Source organism: Mycteria americana, chromosome 5 (assembly GCF_035582795.1).
Source record: "Mycteria americana isolate JAX WOST 10 ecotype Jacksonville Zoo and Gardens chromosome 5, USCA_MyAme_1.0, whole genome shotgun sequence".
NCBI lineage: Eukaryota > Metazoa > Chordata > Aves > Ciconiiformes > Ciconiidae > Mycteria > Mycteria americana.
In genome coordinates this window covers 28,055,760-28,081,652 of record NC_134369.1, presented here as the reverse complement: position 1 = coordinate 28,081,652, position 25,893 = coordinate 28,055,760, and the positions used below count along the sequence as shown (strand labels likewise).

Genomic DNA, 25,893 nt, shown 5'->3' with positions numbered 1-25,893 from the left:
ACCCTGCGCATCAAAGCTGTAACTGGGAATTTCTGTAAATTGAAGTGTTTTACAAATCGATACTACAACATGTTGCTTGCTGAAGAGGATTCAGATGTGAAAACCTTACTTCATAGCTGTTGTTCCAATGTATGGCTACAATGTAAAACTGTAACCTGACTACTCTGTTTTGATAATTAAAAACAAAAATAAAGTAAGACTGAAAGGTACATTTTTTTTGTACAAATACAACTGATTTTGACAGAGTCACAGTCTTTTGCATGGACACAGCAGAAAACCCGAGATTTACGCAGGAAGAAGTACAGCAATTGGAGTTCTGTCCTGCAGGTCTCTGCTTTGAAGGAGACCATCCTCCCAGCTGCTGTGTGTCTCAAATCACATCAAAATAATTTAAGTAAAACAAAATGCTTTGCCCTTTAAACCATGTGACAATACACAGATTTTTGTTGCTGATGATGTAGAAATACAAACATTTGTCTCACTAGGCAGAAAAAAAAAAAGTGTTTGTTACACAGTTAGTTAGGCCAACAATTAAGCTCAAAAGACAGAGGCCCACCAACTGCACAGGCAATAAGCTCCTCCCAAAAGAGACCAGCTATACATTGCAGACAGTTGCTTTGAATGGCTGGATGCTTACAAACCAGAGAACTGCAGCACATTTGATAGAAGAGGTCAGTCATGCCAGTCAGACCACAGAGAGTGAGATTCTGTTTTATTCTTCCAGGTGCATAGCCTCCTTTGGAGAAAAGTGTGTGTTTGACATTTCTGAGAGGACCCATGAATAGATTCAATCCTCTGTGAGCAACAGAGAAGCAGTTGTTCAGCCTTCCGTTACATCTTCGTGCAACGTAAAAGGAAGACAACATACCAGAATACAACATTAATTCCCACCTCGCTCAGATGTAACCCACTCTCTAGCAATTTGTCTTCTTCAGGGCCTTGTAGCACCTTTCCTCATAGCACCTTTTCAGCCGTCATTTTTATCACTCAGGTTTGTCTCACAGCTGCCTTTACAAGCTGCCGATATTGGGAAAGCTCTTCAATTTCTCAGGAAAGTCATCTTTGTACAGGACAGGGTCAGCACGGTGCTCCACCACTTTCAGAGGCATGGTCCCAAAGACAGAGGCAAACTTATTGATGCATTCAGATCTGGTGAAAGGGAAAGCAGTGTAATTAAGAACCCCAACAACTGGGCTGGCTACCAGCTCCCACACCAACATAACCGGCAGAAACCTTCCCTCTTGCACTTGGAAGTACTTCAGCCATGCTGGCTACTAGTAAATAAAAAGAGAGCCTCACTGCAGAGAGAACTGAAAAGAAGCTGGTGTTCTTTGATTTATCCATTTAATCACAGAGACGAGAGCAAGGGGATGCTGGCAGCAGCACATGTGCACATGGAGGTCAAAGCTTCCCCTCTCCCTCCCCCTAGAATTCCAGTCATTCTTAAAGCAATGTACATGCTGTAAACCAGAACAGATTGACTGCCAACATGTCTCTTAAAGGGCCACTGTTGGGTCAATTTGGCTCATAACGAAGGTTTTGCAAAAAGCAAGGCTTTGTGAAAATGGAGTTCCTAAAAAAAAAAAAGTCTGTTTTTTTTCAGGCTTCTTCAGAAGCTCTATCTTTTCCCACAAAAGTAAACATGCCTCAGTGTATAGGCAGAGCTGATTGTACTGTAACTTAAAAGTGAAGCTGAAAAAAACCTATAAAATGAAACAAACTAGTTTATTTTCCTTATCTAAATAAAGAGATATTGAGCAGTAAGGCATCACATTAGCACAAAAAGGATCGGAGCACTGATGACTCTCTCAGTTTTAATAATCTCAAGTGTCAGTAATGCTGTGGAAGGGAACAGCCATGTGCTTCAGAAAACAAGCAAACAGATGTTTAACCTTACATCGCTCCTTTAACTCTTTCACTGAAAGGCACAGTACCTGTGGAAGCAAGGCAGGGAAAACTTGGCTCATCTCACCTCAGCCAGCACTCAGCTAACATTAGCTGTGTACTTTACAGAACAGCTTTTAAGAACTTCAGACACCAAGAATCGTGACAACAGTCCCCAACACATAACATAACAGAGACAGCTACAAGAAAACAGGTCATGTTTCTTTTGCCATTCAAAACAATAAGAAATGAGTAGTTTGACTCAGCTACAGAGGCTGATGTGCTGCAGGCGGTCCCAGAGCAGGTCTCTCGCTCTCCAACCACTGCACCCTCTCCCGACCCCTTCGAAGCGTTAAGGGGTCACGACAGCTCCAGGATAATTTTCCTCAACAGACCCGGTCAATCACACCAACCAAGTGTGACAGTTTTGTGATGGGGACTGCTCAACACTGCCCCAAACACTCTTTTGAAGTAGATGGGACAGCAAGACTTGTTTTCAAAATTAATTCCTCAGCCTCTGAGCCATCCCATGGCTCCTTAACTACGGTAAATGACTGGAAAACACAAAGCCCAGGTTGCTGAAGTGCTACATCTCTACATAGCTATTTCAACCTATAACAGTCATATTTCACACCATTTTCTGGCCTGAGAAAAGTGTCAGAAAACTACTTCATATGGGTGATACTCGAATAAAATATTTACACAGGTAAATGCAGATATTTCACTTTCTGCTACCTTCTCATCCCCTCATACTTCTTCCTACCTCCAGATTAAAATCTTTGGACTAGGAAACAAATGAGAAGGAATTCAGAGTGTGAGAGGAAACTGTGTGCAGTGGGAAGCAACCTCTAGACCTGGCACAAGCACAATTTGCTCCAGCGTAGCACAGATCTGAAACAGCAAAGGAGCCATCAGTCAGGACTGATGCAAAGAGGCTCAAGTGGCTGTTCAATGTCTGCAATAACAAGGTGAACCATCGGGAGGGTGAGCTTTGGGCCCTGGGCACAGAAAAGTTGCATGGAGAACAGGAACTGAGTATTTTCTCCAGGAACAGTAAGCAATTTCTGTTGTCTCCACGAGATGCCCAACATGAGACCCTCGAAAGACATCTGATTTTCAGATAAGGTCAGACTTTCAAATCATCAGTTACTTCTGAGAAATGTGGCTAACTGTAATCCAAGTTGTGTGTATTGGAGAAGTCTCGTGGCAGGAAAAGCACAAACTTCACAGGCGAGGAGGTAGATGCACTGGGAGATGTGCACATGAGAAGTCTGCACAGCTGCTGGCCCTCACTGGTTTCTAGAATACAAGAATACTTCTAGTCTACTGGTTCAAATCCTGCCTCTGCCAGTACTGACTGAAAGGCATTGTAATGTAACAGCTGCTTGGTGGCCGGTGTGAAATGAATTAGTTATCTCAGCCTGCTGCCTGGTAGGCAGGTGTCCACATCAGATCAGCCACTGTCACAACCAGAACTAAGCGGCACCCTCAGAGCAAAAGACAAAACTAAATGGATAGTGGGGACAAAATTGACCTCTTCCCTCCAGAGGTTATACTCCCAAATCAAAGATGAGGTCTTACGAGAAAATATCAAGATGGAATCCTTCTACAGCCAAACTTATTCTGGTGGCAAGACCATTCAAACATACCAGTATATCCTCTTTAACCACCAAGAAACCACTTCATTGTTAAAGAAATGAAAAAATGAAAAATGGAAAAATCAGTATGTTCTAATCACTCTGGCTGAATCAGAAAAGTTAGTCCTCAGGAAATATCAAATTCAAAAATCAGAAACAGGCTTTTTTAGATGAAAGAAATGTCATACACAAGCCACAGAATGTGTTCAAAGGAAAGTCGCCTCCTTCCAAAAATTTCATCTCCTGCACTGAACTAAATCACTTGAATTCCAAAGCCGTTGCCACTTTTGGACAATATAAACCAGAAAGGATATCTAGAACGTTAAACATTCAAAGCTAGGTAGCCAAGAGAATGTAACATGTTACCTTAATATGGAGGGAAGGTGTTTTTCTTGGCTGTGTCGATAGTTTTGCAAATTCGTACTAACAGAGGCATGTTTGCTTCCAAGAATTATTCTTTTTTTTCCTTGCTCTGCTGACAACATGTAGTTGTGCTCAACAAGGAATTAAGATTGTGTGAACTCAGAAACTGAAGGCTCTGTTGCCTCTGGCAGACTGGGTGAACTTCATGTCTGTTAAGGTCTCTCTTAATCAGTTTCTTCTCCCTTATAACCCAAATATTTTTTGGTGGGGTAACTGCACCTGCAGCCTTTGGCCAACTGTTACCTGGTCAGTTTGCCTCTTAAGGGAATGGTTTCCTATTTTGACTCTAACAAATACTTACATGTCCTAAATAAGACACTGCTGTTAATGTTGCTGCAGAAGCAGCCCAGCCCTTTGTTGTATTTACTGTACAGGCAGTTTCCCTCTAGGCTGCATTTTACAGAGTTCTCAATTTTTGAAAGCCAGATGCAAAGATGCTAAAGGCAGAAAACTTGTTGCTACTTAAACAGCACCTGTAAATACAGGGATTATGAGATCTTCCTACAGCTTCTTCTGTGACCTGATGTAAGGACTAACCTAAGGCAAGAAGAGGATTCTTGGTTCAAAGCTTTCTTTAGTTAATATATTTTAATGATGGAGCTTGATAACCCTGCGGACTGAAGTCTTATATTTATCTCAGAGAAATTACACAGTAGGAAGAATAGCAGTGTTTGTTGGCTTTCCCATGATTCGCTGTAAATATCCTTCAGTATTGGTCAAAAAAAATCTCTTAATAAGAGACAGAGTTCAACTGTACCATCTTTCCTATGTCTCTGCTGAGAGTGTCAAAAGGCCCAACAGAAGTGGTTAGTTACATGTCTCTCCTGGACAGATCTCCACAACTGACTTCTCAAACCTTTTACACTCACAAAACAATCATCTGGCAGTTGCTGGGCTATTTCTGAACCAGAAACCTAACACTAAATGTTGTGCATGCCCATGACAACCCTGATGAACTGTTTGTTTCACAAACAGTGGGTTGATCCCTGGATATCCAGGGAAGTAATTAGCTTGGACTACCTGCTCACTATTTCTAAATGCTAAAAAACAAGGAGTCAGGCACTTTGGGAAGCTGCAAGTGAAGCTGATAATGGCTCTTTGCCTGATACCTCAGGTATCACTCTTGGTACCCAACGCTGTAAAGTTATCTGTACAAAGTTATTATTTTATAATATGACAAGGATTCCCTGATGCATGAACTTTTTCCATTCAGCTTCTTTCCCGACCCTGAAAATAGCTAGTGTGTGTATACATATGTATGTGTTTGTATATATATATATATATGCATATATGAGCTGTAAGAGCCTTACTCACTGCTAAGTTAGTAAAATTTGCTCTAGGAGTTGCTATCATTTATTATCCACTTAAAATGAATAGCTAGCTTAGAAGATTCAAAAAAAGAAACCCTTTCAGATTTTCAAATAACTCCCTTATAGTGAAGGTAGATAAAAACAACACAGGGTAAGAAGGTATTAGGTATAGCATGCAGTTTCAGTATGATATTAATGATCTTCAAAATGAAGCCTGAATACACCAAAACTGTATATCCCCCCAGATTTTCTCCTGCATCCAGACTCTATCCCAGCATTTACTCTTTTGGCTGGGCAAAGAGAAGTATGTGGATTTGCAGTCAATCTAACATTTCCCACAACCCAGTTATGTCCACTGTTGGAAACTACAGAGAAGCAAAGCATCAGTTTAAACATGTTCTCAATAAACTGTCAATGATACTTTACTCTGAGGATACAAGAATTGCTATAGACACAGAAACATGACCTTTACCCTGCATCATAATGCACTTCGGAGCAAAAAGCACTTTTTCATCTTCTGTTTTTATAGTGTTTACCTTAATGAGAACCTAGTTCACGACCAAAATTCCTATGTGCTGTTGTAATGTTACTAGTATGATCACAGGAAAGCTCAACTGGCTTCAGGTAGTCCATTCTGTAAGCCAGTGCAAAATTGCTAGACAGAGGACAACCTCTTGTGCTTCCCCTTCAGCTAACATTTAAGATCTACAAAGCTTCCAGCCCCTTCCTTAAGAAGTTTTCTGCAGAGTAATTTTTACCATCTTCATGGGGTACATTTTACTTCTGACTTGCATACTCCTTTTTTTAATCCAGTCTTATTATACATCCAGTCTAAATACTTTGTCACTAACCTTGACGATTATGCTCTTCAATGCCTGGCATGATGCTCGGTTAATGATCAATCAGCCAAACTACATATGTGTTTGTGTGTGTTGTGTAATGTGTGTTTACACACCAGACAGACATATGTATGCACTCTTCTTCTAAATAAGCCCCCAACCTACTAATCAGTCTTGCATTAGTTCACTGCATATATTACAATATGTAAGTATCATTTACATTGCTAAAGGCATGTAAATGGATATAACACTTTAAATTTACTGAGAACTGCAGAGAAGGACAAAAAAAGCACACTGTTAAGATGATAACCATGGTAACTGGTAAGATAACCATGTTATGTCTCTCAGTCCAAATCTGAAATGGGCTATTTTAAATGCAGGTCAGATTTTTTTTATTTTGTCAGCTCTTCTGGTGGTCTCTTCCAGCACTATGGCTTAGCCCCTGCTTACCTACCCCATCGATTCTATGGCTGCAAATTATTCTTCCCAAAGCTTGCAGGAGAGATGCAACAGCCCAAGAAGTCTAAGGCGAAATGCCTTTGTCAGTCCTAGATCTCAGGTTAATTCCACCTAATAACTAGTACGTACATTTATTGTCAGATAGCCCTTTTTGAACACGGGTGTTGAATAGCTTTGGAAAAATGAAGAAACTTTCCCTTATTTTACACATTCAGAAGCCAAGGCAGAGGGAAGTTTAGTGTCTTGATCAAGGATGGGAAGCCATTTCCCTGTAAAGCAGAGAATGCAACTCTTATACTTACCAACTTTCAGTATTTCACTCTAAACATTCACTGCCTTTCCTAATACATAATTCATTTCAAAATTAAATTCTCACAAAAATATAATAATGCTGCCATTGTTAAAAAATGTGACACGTAGTTGTGCAGGCAAATGCCCTTCATTAGTGGAAGCAATGTGCTTCACAATCTTTGGAGGAAAGACAATGTACAAACATAAATTCAAATAACATTATTAATAAATTATATCCTTGATACTCTTTAGTAAGCTAGCAACTGTCTGGTTTAAAAAAAAATAAATCTCATACTCATTACAGTTGATGTTTCACAGTAAAACAGAAATGTGGTATTACTAAAAGTACTGCCAACAACCTGAATTTCATATATATGTCCTATATGCTTCACAGCAAAGCTGCTAAAAATTGTGCCTTCTAAAGTCCTTTCTTGTAATAGCCCACTTTTCAGTGTCACATCATCCATTGTAGGAATACTTACGCTGATCAAATCCATGTGACATTCTTTCAAAATTAGTAATTTACAGAAATACAATCAGTGAGCATTTTTGATCCTAATTTAATGAGACACAGGATAAGATTCTAGGGATCAGAACAAGGCAATCAGAGGAATAAAGGGTGGTCACTCACCTTTCCACCATGTGTGTCTGGTCCAGTGATAACCCATCAATTGCTGTGCATTCTGGACATTTGAACTTCTTTCGTGGGGTCACCTGCAGAAAGGCACGCCAGATATCGTCAAATATCAACATAAGGGACATTAATCTCCTTGCACAGAGAGCAGTGCAATACCTCTGAACATGCCTGCAGTGTAAGCTGAGCTGTCTCAAAAAGGGGGGGGGGGAAGGGGGTTTTTAAAAAAAAAAAAAAAAAGCCACTCCATTCCTACATTCAGCTCCATCTGGCCCGGCTGACTGCAAAATTCACAGGGGCCCAATAAAAATGGCTTGGAGGGGTTTTTCCTTCTGTAACTGAAAAGAAGTGGCGATGACAAGCTCCTTAATTCCTGTTTAATGACTGTTTTCTCACTGCCAAGGTCCCTGTATAAACACCATTTGTTCTTGCAGCCATAACAGCGATGAAATATAGCTTCCCATACTTCACCGTAACGTTAATCCAACAGACGCTCTTTTGCTCACTCCAGTTAATAGCTGACTGGCAAACTCTGCAAGACTCTCCGAATTGCACAGAGGTGCCAAATTACTCTGTTGTGCCCTCATACAGCTCAAAAACTTTTTCAGCAAAAACACACACTTTAGCTTCTAAAGACTTTTCTAGGAAATGTAGCCACCAGTCCCAGTAAATGATGATGGACAGATGGGAAAATGGACCCTGCTAATTGAAGTAACGCCTGGTGGCCTCTAAATCTCATTCCAAGTTGACACACTTTGAAATGAATGTACAGAGTGAATGTCCAGACCTGAAAACGTGTCGAAACATGTCAGGAAATTAATTCAGGGATAAAAAGTTCATTTAAAGCTGATCTTGCAATTAACATTCTTGCAATTAACATTCCTATAAATCAGCTGTTGCCAGGCCGTGACAGAGCAAGCTGTGGACAGTTGGCAATTTCTTTCCTCTACTGATCTCAAATAGTTAAAATATATGTATGTGGGCATGTATATATACACACACACACACATATAGCTATCATTTAAATTACCATTTTCATACCTCAACTAGATGGCTAAAATAACTGGTAAAAAACAATTCTCTGTTCCCAGTTAGCATAAAAGTTTTACTAAAAGGGCTTTTCTACCATGGAAGGAGAAAAAGACACCATACCAGGGGTAAATGAGAGAAAAAAGGAAGATTAAGTAATATATTGAAGCCTACTAACTAAATTTATATGAGTATGTACATCATGTTTTTAAATGTTGTAAAGTTAAACTGCAGAAAAGTCCCACCTTAATGACTGATTTGCCAGTGACATTTGCCACTAAAAAATTCATGGCAATATCTTCACAATTCATATGAGCATCCACCCAATTCTTGATGTCTCCAGGCATTTTGTATGTGTAAAGATAGTTGAAATACTGCAGGATAGAGGGGGAGAGAGAGAGAAGATAATTTTAAATACAGATGCAGTAACTACAAGATTCTAAATATTTCAGTCACTGAACAGCAGGCAGCTAAGGATAGATTATGGGCAAACTGTGATACTGCCTTCAGCCAAGGACTATTTTAGCAGATAGGAAATCATTTTTGGGTGCTTAATTGCATAATTACTCCTTTTCTGACCAGCAAACAAATTTCTTTACAATCAGTTTTCTTTTCTTAAACTGCTAGCTACAAAGCTACATTCACTGCAAAATTCAGTATGAGTTACAGGTCACGCGAACTGGCAAGAGTTCTTCTGTAAGTTCACGAAGGTAGAGGTTTTACTCTACAGGCAGAGACAAATCAGTTGTTTTCACAGCAACTGAAAGAGGCTTAGGGAAAGTTTGCAATTGGTTCTCTGATTGTTGTAGAAAACATAATCATGGCACCACAAAACATTCACAGAACAATGACAGAAACACATACAGCTCTTTAAAAAAAGGTTAATGTTGTACATTAGTATACTACAAGTTGTATATTACCTTGTGATAAAATGCTGCCCCAGTGAGCACCATTGAGACTTCATTGGTCCATTCTGATTCGTATTTCCATTTGTTCATCTCATGGTCCCAAAGATGCAGGCGGCCTGGATATCCAACCAACCTGTCAGGGAACTCACGCCAAACCTGAAGAGAAAAAGACGTGACACACTGCTAATCAGGCCTTCACAGCAAGCAAACACAAATGTGCAGACGCAACACATCTGCTTTGGGAGGGTAGAGTTACAGTGGTGCAAAGACCACCTCAATTCGTCTAAGTCCCAATTCTTGGAACAGGAAGCTGCCTGGAAGAAGTACGAAAAAGCCCAAGCTTGCTTTGGAAGGTCCCAACAACTCAGGGAAGCCATGCCCCCAGAGCAAAAGGCCACTAAAGCAATACTAACTTCCTTGTTGTAGAGAAATACAATCGACTATTCAAAAAGATTTTAACGCTAACTAAAACCAAGCATGATTAAAACGGAACTTTTGATGTTAACTTCAGTAGATATGGCTACAACCTAACTACTTTCACAGCTGGCTTTGGATCTAACCAACCTGCTTCCTTTGATAGCAACAGGCTTAAAACAGGTTTATATTTTAATATTTCTGGTATTCTTTAGTGGGTGCTTGGATGGATCTACTGCTACATGGAAGGCCTTTTTGCCCTTGACTTGTTCCAGACAGCTGGATACAATCAAGATACCATCCTTGTCACTCCATACATTATTTTGTAGCTGACTACAGGATCAAACACAGTAGACAGGAACAAGAAGGGCATCATTAACGCAACCCCAGTTCTCTGCACTGCTGGCCACATTAAATAACGGACATTTTTTGCATTAGGAAAAAAAGGGAGAAAGGATTATAATTATTTAGAAGGGTCTGAACACTATTTCCTTGCTAAACACACAGTTTGGTTTTTTGCTGATCAGTAATGAAGTTAGTATTTATCTGCATTATTCACAGACAAATTACTCAAGATTTGTCCTTTAATCCAAATAATTGCTAGGTTTGTTGGAAGAATATGAGTCTCGACTCTCCGACACACAGTGTTAGGTCACAAGAGTTTCTGTTTCAGGTTGGTAGCATATAAATAAACACATACCCAAATTTCATTGTGTATGCAAGATCAACAACAACAAAATACCTCATAAATCCCCAACGGTCACTTCACTAGCAAACCTCTTTTCTCTGTACAAAAGGCAAGGGAACCCTGCAGTTGAATTTGCAGTAAAGAAAGCGTTATCTGGGGTTCCACCATCCTGCAAACCTCACCTCATCAGCAGTTCACTTCGGGCACTTTTTATGTGCCAGTATGTTTCAGCTGGGAGGCGTGGACTACAAGGACTCTATGCAAGTATTTTGTCAAAGTAAATATGATAAAACAATCAGCTTTAAGTTACTGCTTCTGTATCTACATTTCTGTGATTCTGCATTACTATATACCTTTTCATCTATACATCTCAACACATTTTATTGCTGTCAGTTAATATAGCTTCAGAATCCCATGATGAGAGCAGTTATTATTTCAAACGTACGGATGAGGAAACCTGCCAAAAATCATACAAGAAACAAGAATGGGAACCAGATCTTCTGACTCCCTGACTTGTACTTTATTCAGAAATCAATCTTTCTAGACAGTTCTAGGGCACAAGTACTGGGATAGTATTTAGATAGGACAATACTCTAACAGAGGGCTCCTGGAAGCAGAGATGATTTGGAACTCAAGGAATAGAATTCATAGGACGTTGTTACCTGTTGCCATCAGGTAATTAAAAAAAAATACAGATTTTTGGCAGGCAAGCCAGTGAGGGCTTGAGATACTTATTTTGACATGATGTCAAAAACATTAATAAAGAACAAAAACCCAAAGGTATGGCCACTCCCTCTTCCAAAATTTTATTCCTCACTCTCCAGGACTAAAAAAATTAATGATTTCATTTTAATATTTTTTTTTTTAAACCTGACTATTAAAATGCCCATCTCCCAGCTGTTGGAAGGCACCACCACATAAGCTACTGAGGCTCAACAAAGGATTTGACAGAACACTACAGATCTGCACCATACTGGGTTAAGAATTCTCGTAGAGAGAATGGCATGCGTATTAAAGGCAGCTGAAAGAAAGATTAAACTCAGCTACTGCTTCCCAAGGGACTTCAGTGCCTTCCCAACACAGAAGTGTAGATTCATATCCCTTCTAGTTTTTGCCCTCGGTGTCATCTTCAAGAGTCTAAACGACATAAAATAAAAGCCAACTATAATGCATGTTACTCATACAGATTTCTTTGTATCACTGTAAAGCTCAACCCTACCCTGACTCTGGCCCCTGAAAATTGTCAGTTTGACGCATCTAAAAAATAACTTCGTTGCTTTAAACAAAGATTCCTTTTAAAAGTAAGGCTATCAAAGTCAGTGGAAAAGCTTGGCTTTTTCATAATGTTCATCACTAGCTCATTCAATGGTAATTCCTGGAAAGGCTCCAAATAGCTGCATCCAGCTCACTGCCCAAATCCATACATATGTTTTGTGCCAAAATTAATATATACAGCTACTGCTTATAAGGAAGCTTTCAGAATAAAAATAGTGGTAATGATTCTTATACTACTCTCTATTTTGTACTACCATCCACTTTCTTGTTTGATGGTTGCCTGTAATTTATTAGTCTGTTAGGAGTACCTTCCATTTTAGCCAGTGATCTTATTAGCTTTCTCAGACTAAAGAAGGATAGCCTGATTTAATACTGGTAAGGGACACATCCAAGGAAAAAACATATTGCCAAGTGAAGAGGAGGTATGCTTCTTTGCAGACAGGACTATTCCAATGACTCTGCTAGACAACCCTGAAGATAAATATTTTTGGACAAAGCACCTCCCAGATGAAAAGTCAAAAAGAAGTTCTGACTTGGTAGTTTCACTAAAAATCTTGTAAAAGACACCAAGAGAAAGTGACGGTAATTTTGTTTCCAAGTCCAGTTCCCCAAGTGACATAAACAGCCTAGCTAAAACACCCTCCAGTCTCACCTCTCCACAGTTCTGCCTCCTAGCCTCAACTATTCTGTGCTGTTTTGCTGTGCCACCAGAACAGCTGCCACAGCTCATTGTCCTTGTAGCCAGAGGACAGAGAAGCACTTCATTTTCCAGAATATACTCCAACATTTATGCATTAAATTTATTAGACTATATTAAGTCACATGCAACTTCAGGAACTGGCTAATTACAACTAGAAAAATTTTAAATCTAATAAACAGAAAAATAATCAGCATTTCCAAAGCTACCATGGCAACATTGTAAGAATGAAACACTGACTATCCTCTACAAATGAAAGAAAACCCAATCAATCAGTATTCTTTCTCTCCTCCCAGAGCCTCATCCACTCTTAATTCTCCCTGGTCCTCAAAGAGATGGTTTGTGCTATTATTAAAAAACAAAGCAAAATATAAACACAAAGCCCATTAAAAGATAAGCGATGCTTCACATGCACACAATTTGTAAGATAACTTCAATTTGAAGAAGAGCTTTGAATGTGGCCAGTTACCCATGGAGAAGTCTTTTGGTAAGCAGAGTTATATTATTCCTTCTATAAAGGAATGCTGAAAAATACATTTTAACAGTCAAAATGGGTATAGAAGAATACTTCTAAGGAAGGCATTCAAACTTTATGATGATTTTAGCCTAGTGAAATATGCAATTCATAAGAGAGTTGATTTTTTTTTTAAGAATGCCAGACACATGAAGCACTGAAAAACAGCTCTGAGACAGAATAAGATCATCTACTAGCAGGAGGCAAAAAGCTTCCAACAGAAAAAACACAAACTTAGCCATGCACCAAACAATATTTTCTATGAACAGAAAACATGCACTCAGAGCAATAATCCAAATTTAGATTATTTCTATTATTGTTGTAATAAAAACACTTTATCTTTGTAAGGACAAAGTACTGCAAAAGTACCTAATAAGAAATCTTCATGAACTTCATACTTGGAAACTTATCCCCGCTTTTCAGGGTGATAGAAATGTTAAGCCATCTGTCCTGAGCCAGCTGAGACGCAGACGTGGGAATACTACAACGCGTGCTTTCAGCCCCACATTCAAACACCAAACACTTTAGGAGCAGCCAATAGTTCTGCCTTAATTTTTAAAGATTATAATAATCTAAACACTCGCTCCTTGTCTTGGGTCTCTCTGATACTCCCTCTGTGAACAACAAAGATCGGTAAGTGGGAAAAAAGTTGTCTGGCCCTAACAGTTTTTTTTCCAGTGCTCCAAGTCATGCCTGTGATTTCATCATGTAACTTAACAGAAATACTTTTTTCAAAGTCAGAATGTCATGACTATTCTTCTGCTACCTTAATACAGCAGCACACAGGGACTATTTTTCTGCTTGCTCCAATAGATTTACGCAATGTTATAAATCACTGTACCATAATAGCTCACTTTTAACAAGTAAAAAATGTCTGACACTTTGAGTGTTACTATAATTTTTTATCGCTGAAAGTGTACAGAGATCAAAGTTTTCTGGTTTTTTTAGGCTTGGTCTATACATTCAGACAAGTCCGTGACAGAGGGGGTTTTGCCACATGTTTAAATGTAAAGTCTCAAGGATGTCAGGAGGAGAAAAGAAAATTACTGAATGTCACGTTTCCAGCCCTTCTTATGACCAAAGCAGAAGCAGACATACTTTTAAAAGAAAACTTTCTAGTAACATTATATGCTGCTACTGTTCCCTCTGGATTCCCCTGCAAATGAGTCAAGAGCTTGAGAGATACTTTTCTGGTAACACACATAAACAGATAAATAAATTATCACAGGCTGAGGACAATTTAAACATCTGGGAGCCAGCTCAGGCCTGTCAAGCAAGTCACAGACACTCAGGGACAGGAAAGATCAATCTTCAGCCCCTGATTTCTGTGCCAGAGAGTAGGAACTACATCATTCACCCTCTATACGAGGAAAATCATGTATTTATAAAATAATCCGCTGTGCTTCTGTATTCAAAGACATTTCTATTCATTTATTTTACAGGGGGAAAAAAAAAAAGCAATCTCAAAATGTAAGGATTCAAACTACCCATGGGTTTGTCTCAACTATCTGCTCAATAAGGCATTTTAATTTTCCATCAATATGGTTGTGTAGTAAGCTGAATTCCCAGAGTCAAAAAGGAATAGGATTTATAATAAAACGCAAAAAACTGCAAAAGCAATAGTTTTTAGTCTGCCAGACTAATTAATCTTGTGCCCAAACAGTTACATTCACACACTGAATATAAGGACTGTTACTCAGATAGTCCCTGCAACCAATGCATATGGTCCACAGAAGGCCAATAAATTAGCCAGCACAGTCCAACAGCTAGACCTGGGGATGAAGAGTTGTAAGTCCCAACTGCCACCTAATCACACTGACTATAGGGGAATTCACATCAACTTTTCTTTGCCTCATTTTTTTTTTTTCATGAGGATAACCCTTTCCTGCCTACGTGACCAGACTCAATATATGTGAAGTTACAGATACTCTCCACTGAGGATGTTTAAACTAATGCTTCAGACACACGAGCACCACAGTTCTTCTCATGACTTCTGGCAGACACAGCTGAAACTCAGCTGCAGTTTGAATCTCTGCTTCGAAGCCCTCCAAGCCTGCTTTGCCAGTAGCCGAGATTCATTTGGAACTACTTACACAGTCACTTAGGTTTTTATAAAACTTATTTTTATTTACTTTGAGACAGCTCGATGAAAATTAAAATCAAACTGCAGATGGAGTCAGGATTTACAAAGCATGCACGTTATGGATTTGCTATCTTTCATCCCATCAGTTCACCGTCAAAACTAGCAGTTATAGCACCAACACAGACAAAAGTAAGTCAGCTTGCAGAACTGCCAACACTTGATCGCTCTGCTGTTGCAGTGCAGTGCTTAAAACATTCAGTGTAGACAATGGAGTATAGAGAAGGCATATGTGGCCAAAAAAAACCCTTCCTTCAGTTGTCTCCTCTTCATTCCATCTTTCACACTTCATGTACTAACCCGTTACTCTTAACCTGGCAAGGGAAGTATTTCCTTTCTGGAGACACACATGATAGATTAAGCCTCTGTCTCCACTACTTAACATCTTTGTTATTACATCAGCATACCTACATTACCACAAGTCATTTCTTGAGTCCAAAAGCTCGTTACTTGCTAACAGCCTCTTTCACTTGATAGGGAGAAAGAGCCATATTTTACCACATACATATTGACATTAAAGAAATACTTCCAACATCTCTTAAAAAATATCTTCTTCTGTTAACAACTACACTTAAGATTGTTAAAAATGAGACAACTATCACATTTAGTTTGTTTTCTACCCTTTAGAAAAGTGGTTTTCATTATTTCACACAATTTAGATAATAGTTTTTTGTTCTAGCTCTCATGTATAAAGTCCAGTGTTGTTTTGCTCTTGATATTGTAGGTACAGGTGTGACTAAATGATTCAAACTTTTCTTAAAATATAGTATTACATTTTCTAATGTTTCTGATTTATTTAAAATATAGCATATTTGTCTTGAATACACACATATAACAGTAATGTCAGATTATGGACTGGGTCATGTACTCAAATACAAATGGAAGACAAAAATTAACTCATTCAAACCAAAGTTTTGGAAGGAAGACAACAGTGTTGCTTTAAGTAAATGCACTTTTTAACAAAAAACTCAAATGCCTATGAAGACTTTCACCTCTTTGTACTGCCATAGCTAACTGATTTGGACAAACTTTCTTTTTGTTGATACTCTCATTACAACAGCAGCTGTTGAAGCTTTGCCATTTCAAGCATATGATACATGCATCCCCTCTTGACATTCTTCAGTTCCTCTTTTCATTGCACTCCACCTTACTTCGGCATGTCCTCAAGAGGCCTCGTCTGTTCCCAACACTTAATCTCTGAAACTTGTCTTGTCCATCAAGACACGTTAACTTGGATATCACTTCTGATTTGTCTGAAAACTGTTTGAAACTGTTAAGAAGAATACAATTCACAGTCTCCAGACTGCTTCCATTACACCAATTACAAAACATTTTCTGGAGTCTCTCGGCATTACTGTGCCAGTTACTGAAAATTTTCTGTTAGCTGGCATTTTTTTCCATAAAGTAATGACTATCTATAAAAATATTTCAGTCAGCATTGAACTGTTACGGTAAAGAGAGATACAACAATCTGAATCCGCAGACTGTGCAGTGATCCCTCCACTTTATATACACATGCGATGTTGAAGTGGACAGCCTAAGAGACAAGAAAAAAACAATTCTCTTACCTCATAGCCAAACTGGAGTTCATCTGAGGTTAGCATAATGATATCATCATCAATAGCCAACACCGCTTCTGTTTCAATCTCATCATAGGGGAAGAAGCGGTTACTAAGTTTGTTTTCTGCAGTCCTAACAACTTTCAGGGGAACACGAATCTTTGGCCAGAGGGAATCTAGAGAGAAAAATTAAAAGAAATGGAATTCATGTTATACTTTACTTCTGAACAAGTCTGCACATCTGTCTTAGCTTCTCTGTACTCTTTTTTTTCTTCACATCTTAAACAAAAGCTTCTTAACGGCCAGTTTACACCTGACTTTCAGTGAGGCAAACATATAAGCATATGAAGGCAAGAGACAGAAGTTCAGCTACATTTCCCTCTTTTGCTCTCTACAGAGGGCTTCACAGACAGCTATATGGGGGATAGCTTGCCCAAAACAGCAGTCTGCAATAATCACATAACAAGAGTCAGTGATACTATGTATTATTTTGGACACACAGCAAGAAAACATATTTTATTCAACTGCAACTATTTAAAAGAATTTCAAGCAGCAGTATACAATCACTGACTGCAAGTCTAGGGTCATAAAGAATTTGAAGAATATTAGTTCTATCAAGTGCTGAGAAAAATAAATTTTATTATATCAACTAAATATCTAGATACACCTAAAATGTTTATCATTATTGTCAGTTAAGGAGTAGATTCTGTGTATGAGTAATTTCTTTCATCTTCAAAGTCCTAAGTGACAGTGATAAATTAAGCTAGATAAATGCAAAAGGATTCTACTTGTGCCCTACAGCATCCTTACAAGTAGAACACAGCACTGGAGTACATAATCATGAAAATTCACAAGTCAAATCATGCTTTAACTAGCAACAAAAAAACCTGTAGATACAAAACTGGATCCAATTCACCCTACAATGAGATTAGATTTCCATTTCTTGCTATGTGTTTAAAATGTAGCACCTTAAGTGTCACATGAACAGTTTCTGCAGGCTTTTGCATATATTCAAAAATCTTCAAAATCTTATTCTATTCCTACAAAAGTATAACTGCAGGCATAAGTATAGAGCACCAAGCTAAAAGAAACACAACTAAGGACCAAATATTAAACATTAATTCTAAATGAACATATTTAACCATAGACATTTTCTAGCACAAAGCTTAACAGTAGTCATTATTACAGTACAATGCATCCTGAAAGCACCAATTAATCAAAAAGTAGTTTAATTAATAGCTAAAAAAATAGCTAAACAGGTACACATGTGATTTGTTGGTTTCTTCCAGCTTTCACAATAAACGTATTTCAATGAAAATTTAAGTGAAAAAGAGAGCATTGTAAGATGAGTCTAAGTACCTTGTGAATAGTAGATAGATGAACACTTGAGTTTCTTACACTGGTGAAATGGAGAGGATGACAATGGTATACGATAAGAAAAATAAGCAAAAATACTTTAAATCAACTGCAAAGTGACTGCTCAGAGAATGTACAAGTTGTTCTCTGTGTCACATGAAAACGTGTCTAAGGATACACCTCGAGGGAGGTGATCCTTCCCCTCTATTCAGCACTGGTGAGGCCACACCTGGAGTACTGTGTCCAGTTGTGAACTCCTCAGTACAAGAGACATGGACATACTGAAGAGAGTCCAGCAAAGAGCCACGAAGATGATGGAGGGACTGGAGCACCTCTCATATGAGGAAAGGCGGAGAGAGCTGGGACTGTTTAGCCTGGAGAAGAGAAGGCTCAGGGAGGGTCTCATCGATATGTACAAATACCTGAAGGGAAGGTGTAAAGCAGATGGATCCAGGCTCTTTTCACTGGTGCCCAGTGACAGGACCAGATACAATGGGCACAAACTGAAACACAGGAGGTTCCCTCTGAACATGAGGAAACACTTTTTCACTGTGAGGGTGACTGAGCAGTGGCACAGGTTGCCCAGGGAGGTTGTGGAGTCTCCATCCTTGGAGATATTCAAAAGCCGTCCGGAGATGGTCCTGTGCAACCTGCTCTAGGTGACACTGCTTGAGCAGGAGGGGTTGGAAAGGATAATCTCCAGAGATCCCTTCCAAGCTCAGCCATTCTGTGATCTGTGGTAAGTGCAGTCTATAAGAACTGACACTGGGCTTGAAGCCACTGAAATTTTCATCAGTGATCTGAAATACGTATAAATTTCCAGTGCAATTTGCAAGAGACACAAACCCTGGAGACATGGAAAATAGTGAGGACAATAAGGTCATACAGAGCACTCCGGACCACTGAGTAAACTAGGTGCATTTGAACAAAAACCAGACTGACACAACTCAACACACAGTTAAACAACAGGACCAAGGCAACTTTCCCCCCAAAAGCAGCAGCTGAAAAGGATTAAGGGGACCTCAGAGTGGACCTTAGTTCTCAGCATGCTGCTGGGGCAAAATGAATTAATGTAATTCTTGTGTATGTAGATGGGTAAGTAGTAAGAAATGGGACAAGGGGAATGGAGGGCAATTTTCCCTGTATGCAGACATAGTCAGATAGATCCTAAAATACTGTTTGATTCTGGTGTGTTTTTCAAAGCATGTTAAAACACTGGAAATGGTGCAGGAAAGAACCACGAAAGTTATCTGAGGGCAGGAGAAAATGCCTTATGGTGGAACTTGGAGATCAATCTGTTTAGCTTATTAAAAGAAGGAACAAAAAGTGGATTTGATTAACATGTACAAGTAGCTACACAGGAAGAAAAATGCCACATATCTTCAACCAACTAGAGAAAGACATAACAAAAAACAATGACTGGAATCTGAAGCCAGGCAAATTCAAAGTATAAATAAGACAGACATTTTTAATAGTAACAGTGGTTAACCTCTGGAGGAAGTTAACAAGGACAGCAGCTGATTCTGTACATCTTGTCTTCGAACATGACTGGGTATTATTATAGAAGATGCGCTCAAGTTTGACAGAAGTCACTGGATTGAAAAGAAAGGCGATGTGGTGACTCGTGACTTACAGGTCAACCCACATGATCTTACTGTCCCTTCCGACTCAAATTCTATGAACCTATGAATGCCTACAAGTAAAACTCGCTCCCAGGAACACGTGTCCACATCCTTATTGCCACTGGGCCTCTCAGATTTAACAGCTCACACAACACTCTTAAATAAAACACAGAGCTGCACACTGCTTTAAGACACCAGAGTCCAAATACTACTTCACCGGGAAAACAAAGCCGTCTTTCCAAACCACACCAAGAGTCTTCAAAAGTCAGTTTTTCTTGGAGCTGTATTTTAGAAAGAAGGATTGGCATGCATGGGTGGCCAAAAGAAAGGAGAAGAAATACAGTGATATTTACTGGCAAAATTTGCATTCTGTTTCCTACCCTGAGGTTTTTCCTGTGAGATTGAAAAAGTGAATGTAAAATCTACCTTTATCTGGGTGGTCTTGTACACCATGGCCTGTATTTGACATGTATGCAGGTTCTTGCCAGTTTTACTCACCTCTTTTCCTTCTAGTAGAAGGCAAGAGGCACCACCCCAAACACTGATGCACATTTCAGTGGCTTGCAATGTTTATTAGTAGCCAGTCAGAAGGATTCAACCATGCTACTGACGGGCTCCAAGGGAAGTCATAGTCAGCCAGCAGCTGGGGAGATACAGCAAGTCCCTTGGGGACACAACAAAAATGTTCAAGAGCCATGGATTCTAATTACAGTGCAATGAGCTCATTTTCTTCTCAGCATTGTAAGGTCTTTGAAATCCCCTGCTTGAACCATAATCTGAAACAAAGATTCCAGTAGGACACCACTGAAATTCCAAAAGTTTCATCTTACTAGTCATCCTAACCTCAGGAGGCAGTAACACTGAATGACTGGAACAGCTTATTGCAAATTAGTACCTCAAGTCAACTCACTGCTTTCTTACTGGTTTACCATACAATATGCAAGTATCCATATTTATAAGACAGTTACAGGTACCTCACAAAGACGTATATCATGGCCTCATAAAGATTGTAGACTGTTTAACATTTGCAAGCTACTTAAAGACCTTAGGGTAAGTGCCTACAATTATCCAATTATAATCCCAATATCGGTACCAAATAATTTTAAGCAGCCTGCTAGATCCCTAAGACTCCACTGTCACAAGTGTTTCAGTAGCAATCAGAATTGCCATAGGTATGTATGCATTTGTAAATTTGCATTTATAAGTATCAACAAAGTTTACATTTTATACATGTTAAGTACTCTTTTATTCAGGCTTTTCTTCCTTTCACATCTGCTATACATAAAAAAAGACAACCAAATTACAACAAAGATCTTATTTCAGTTCAGGAATACACTGAAACAAAAATTGAAACTGAAAAGTCACTAGGATTGAAAAATAATAATTCAGAAAAGCAAGCAAGCATGGATGCTTTAAACTTCTAGCTCTTTGGAAAATCAACTGTTTGATAGCTTAATAGCAGACATGCCACTTGCATAAAAATATGGTAACAGAAGAAAAAGTAATGAAAAGTGTATGAAAAATGAAGGTGTAATCTAATTATAATCAGCATGCATCTCAGATGTCAGTAAATCCTGTTAAATCCACATGATTTACTAAGGTCTTGGAAAGTCTCTCAAAATGACCAATTCTCGAAAAGAGGTATGTTACTGTAAAATATTTGTGCTTTGAGAAACGTAATACAAAGTTTCTGAATTTGGACTTAAATTAAGGAATGGAAAATATTACCATTTTGGAGAAACTTTGAGTAACACTTCAGGGTACCAGTTACTCTGCAGCATGGAAAATGGAAGAAAGCGTAAGACTACTTGCTGCCTAGAGGCTGATCTGATACTGACGGTTGGTTGCTGTACCTACAGAGATAGAAGTGCATGGGAGATGTCATGACACAATGACACCTGGGTAGCCACTTTGGCAGCCTGGGCAAAAAAGTCTATCAAAAAGAACAGCAGGCTCCACTCAGAGATCCAAGTATTCAAAATTAGCTCTGCTGCAGGAACTCCAAAAGAAATAGTCAATAAAAAAAGACAACAGCTACTTCAGAAGTCAAAGTTTTAGAATCCATCAGAAAGGTTAAAACTGTTTATATTTATTTTAAAAGATCACAAAAGAAGAGTATTTGTACTTTTCTTTTTTACACATAGGAGGAATGTGGCTTTAAGAAAAGTCAGAGACAGGATCTGCACTTCTGTAATACCACACTCTGAATTTGCAGATACTACTTGGAAAGTTATGAGAAACCTCTGCACTAGCAAAACATATATGGGGGAAATTCTCAGTTTAGTAGACTTTATTATAACCAAGGTAAAAGCACATGCTTTAATTTTACAGTAAGAGGGCACTGCATCATTTAACAAAGTATGCCAAAGATAAAAAAAGCCCAAGACAAGAAGGCAGATGAAGTCTTACAAGATGGCATGAGAACCTTTAAGCATACAAAAGTAAAAATGCATGTTTGGACTAGGAATTATTCTTACTTCTTTTAACAGTAGCAAGGACTTTCTGTGATGCATTAGAAGACACAGGTAAAACATGAAAATAAAGCTCTCTGGACTGTATAAAAATCTATGTATATACAGAATCTGAAGAGAATTACAGGCACCTCCTACTGCACATCGTACTGAAACAATTACAAGAGAAGAGTGAATAACACACTTGCTCTTTGGCAACAAGACTCGGGGCATTCTTCACACTTTGTGCTATTTAGGACTACTGATGCACCGATTGCAGGAGCTGCCCACAGAAAAAAGCATGTGGTCTTCTAAACACAAAACCAGCAGTTTCCCAACTTTTCCAAATGCAGCTTCCACTTCTAATGGGCTTACAATCCCTAACAACCACATAAATGGCTGTATTTCTGGGCAACCCACAATCCCACCATTAAGTCCTGCAAGTCCACATCTCACAGCAAATTTTTCAAGCATGATTTCAGCATGATTTCCACAAACTGCAGGGTCAAAAAAGTGCCATAACTACATTCCTATTTAAAACACTCATATACAGAAGAGCAGCAAAAAACCCCATCCTCTAAATACCCATTTCTCAGCTACAACTCCCAGTGAATTACATGAAAGACATAAGGAAGAGAAGGGAGGACAATCATGACAGAGAGGCAACTTCATTATAACCTAAAACAATACCTCTCACACCAAAAAACCCTTTCACTTCCCATACCTCCCTAGGCTTGCCATCAGATGTTTGTAACAAAAATGTTAGTTCGCAACAAAATGTTAGTTTGTAACAAAAATGTTATTTTGCATAAGATTGCAAAGTGCTTATATATAAAAATGAATTTTTAGTCTGAAATCCAGCTCCATTTCTCAGCTCTGAATGAACTGTTACATCACACATAAAAGAGGGATCTTTAAAAATAATAGAGAGTAATATTTCTATGGAGTGTATTATCTCTTTTCAAAGAGAAATGGCACCGTCTTGTTAAATAGCATGATTCTCTGTATCCTTGCTTCTGACAAACTGGGAAGTTAATAGCATCTGAAGGGGTCCTTTAGCAGCAGATGCATTATTATCTATCTAGTCAGCAGACAGAAGTGTATTTATATAGGAAATTACTTGCTCTAATTATTAATCATCCATTTCCAGTTTCAACATTCAACCTAGGGAAAGTGAGAAACAATACAGCTGCTGTACAGAGCTAACCAATATTCTTGGGACACCCATTCTAAGTAGTACCAAGTTCAAAAATAGCAAGTGATACTTGAATGCAGATGGTTTGTTGCATTTGCAATCAGAAGCAGCAGGTAAGGATAATGAGGAGGAGCTGGAAATGCACTGTACACTCTTGATGGCAAGAACTGAATGGTTGCCAGTGTTAAGAGCAATACAACAAACTAAAATTAAAAAGAGATCCACTTATTGGCTAAAATAATGGCATTTTGATGACTCATATAAAGAGGCTCATACAAACATGCTTTTCCTGTTTTACTTCCTCAGTAACAACAGCTAGGAATCTCTCATGACTGCTGATAACCTGGCACCAGAGTATTAATTCATATTAAGCTCAGACTTCCCACAACTTCTATGGAGTCCACTTGGAACTGTAAAAAGGAAAACCCTTCCAGAAGTTGTGCAAGGTAGACTAAGATCAATAAAAAACTGGCAGAAAACGTCTCTAAACATCCTCCTCTGTATGTACCTGCAGTTGTACAGAATCCCATACCGCACGCTCAACTCTCATACCTGAGCTTTTATAAAATCCTTTATGTGATGCTCATTCTAATTGGTTTACAGTAGGCTGTATGAATTCAACTAATTGAACACAGATGATAGAAGCCTAACAAGTACTATTTCAGTCTCAAAGACCGAATGGCAGAAATTAGCTGGAATCTGAAGTTTCAAAAAACTGTCAGAAACATCATCATCAAGCATGTTACATCTATTTATTACCAGGATTCCTTTAATAATGGCTGACTGAAAAAGTCTGTCAAGGCCTTTCAACTGCTTCAACTTAGAACTATCTGTTCAAAACAGGTGCTTTCTACTTACATTACAATGTTTATATTGGTCTATGGGCGGTAATGCACAGAAAAAATAAATTCTAAAAAAAATAGAATATTGGTTTCTAGGACATTATTTAGAGCCTGGGTTTGTTAAGATAAATTTCTAGACTTCCCTGGGAAATAACATCGCAAAATGTTCATAAGATGATTCACAGAAGACTAAAAACATAATGAATTAGTTCTCTAGCTACTCAACGAAAATGGCATTAAGTCCATCGTCAAGAAGCCGAATTAATTCAAAACCTAAAGAGAAGTTCAAAAAAACATTCCTACCAGTGCTGTTAAAGGCACAGTATGCAAAAAAACCTGCCACTGAAGATTTTTTATTATTGTTTTAAAGTTAACACTTTCTTAAGACACAGTCATCCATAGGATACTCAGGTTCCTTATCCCCAGGTGTTTTATTTCAATGTTGCCCATTAATAGTATCAAATTGAAATACAAAGATGATTATTTTGGTAATACCCATGAGCCTTATAATCTGTATCTTATTCCAAGTTTATCAGCAACTTATCTCCAGGAACCACTACCCATACTACACAGAAAGTACACATTCTTTAAAATACACTTTTCATTTTTATAAAACTGAACGTAAAAAGGAATCAAGCTACCACACATGATTTGTAGCTTGTTGCATATTTACTAACAGTAATACATTTATACATTTTTATACCGTTTATGTGGTAGACAAAATGGTTTCTTCAATTGTCTGAAACAAACATGATGAAACGTCAGTGGAAATTTCTATCACAGACTATTTTCTTGAATTTCAGAACTAGCAATTTAGACAAATACAAATGAAAGGGCAAAAGTATTTGGCTGATGGAGAAAATGAAGAAACATCCTGTCTACACAAATATTCCCAGCAGCAGATACTTGGACCACAATGTTTATTTTAATGGATGCAGGGCAAGTGAGAAAAAAATTGTTTTTTTTTCCTATAATACTTCAAAGATATTAATCTTTTTATTAATTTTATACATACAGTCATGGGCCTGCTGACACTACTGCTGGGTTGACAGGCTTCTCGCATACTGTGTATGGCTGAGAATATATGCAAAACTCAGCTAAAGACACAGAGCAGAGATCACATCCCCTAAATCCAGAGAGCACTTAAGATCAGCAAGATGCTTCTATAAAGCTTTAAGGTTCCAGATTAAAATCATCATCATATGTGATATTTTCTCTCTGCTATTTCACATATAAGATCCAACGATTTTACCATCCTAAGCACTCTGAAAACTTCAAAATGTTTGCACAAGACATCTGTGTTGCTCATAGACTCTTCTGTTGCAGTTGTATTTTTTCCCTAAGACACTGCTCATATTTTGAGTTCAAAAACAAAAGATTAGACCCTTGGTTTCCAGTCTCACCCAAAGCACAGTGTTCCTACTTTGGTGCACAGATTCAGCAATGACCTCAAAATACACAGTAAAGCTTCCACCCCTTTACACATACCTATGTCTATGATATCTCTCAAATAGAAAGTATGGGAAGGCAGCGTGTTGAACTACGCAAAATAAAAGCCAAAGCACAGGACCTTCTTGAATCAATTCCTTGCCCTGAAGCTGAATTACTGAGTGATGGTGAGACTTCACCTCTGTGTACCCCAGTTTCTAAAGCTGTAAAATGGGAATAACCAGTTAATCTACTGGTTATATAGCCAGGATACATACGTATTAGTAAATGTTTTGAAG

The 25,893-nt window shown here is 38.5% G+C and overlaps 1 protein-coding gene across 1 annotated transcript in view; it reads right to left on the bottom strand.

Annotated features, from left to right (window-relative positions):
• Positions 1 to 679: 679 nt before the first annotated feature.
• EXT2 (exostosin glycosyltransferase 2) overlaps positions 680 to 25,893 on the bottom strand; it is a 79,364-nt gene continuing 54,150 nt past the window's right edge. Inside the window, exons 10-14 of the mRNA XM_075502540.1 lie at positions 16,711 to 16,877; positions 9,427 to 9,570; positions 8,752 to 8,880; positions 7,475 to 7,557; positions 680 to 1,149 (exon numbers count right to left, since the gene is read on the bottom strand). Of these exons, the coding sequence (XP_075358655.1) occupies positions 1,011 to 1,149; positions 7,475 to 7,557; positions 8,752 to 8,880; positions 9,427 to 9,570; positions 16,711 to 16,877 (662 nt within the window). The 3' untranslated portion in view covers positions 680 to 1,010. The remainder of the gene's footprint in view (positions 1,150 to 7,474; positions 7,558 to 8,751; positions 8,881 to 9,426; positions 9,571 to 16,710; positions 16,878 to 25,893) is intronic.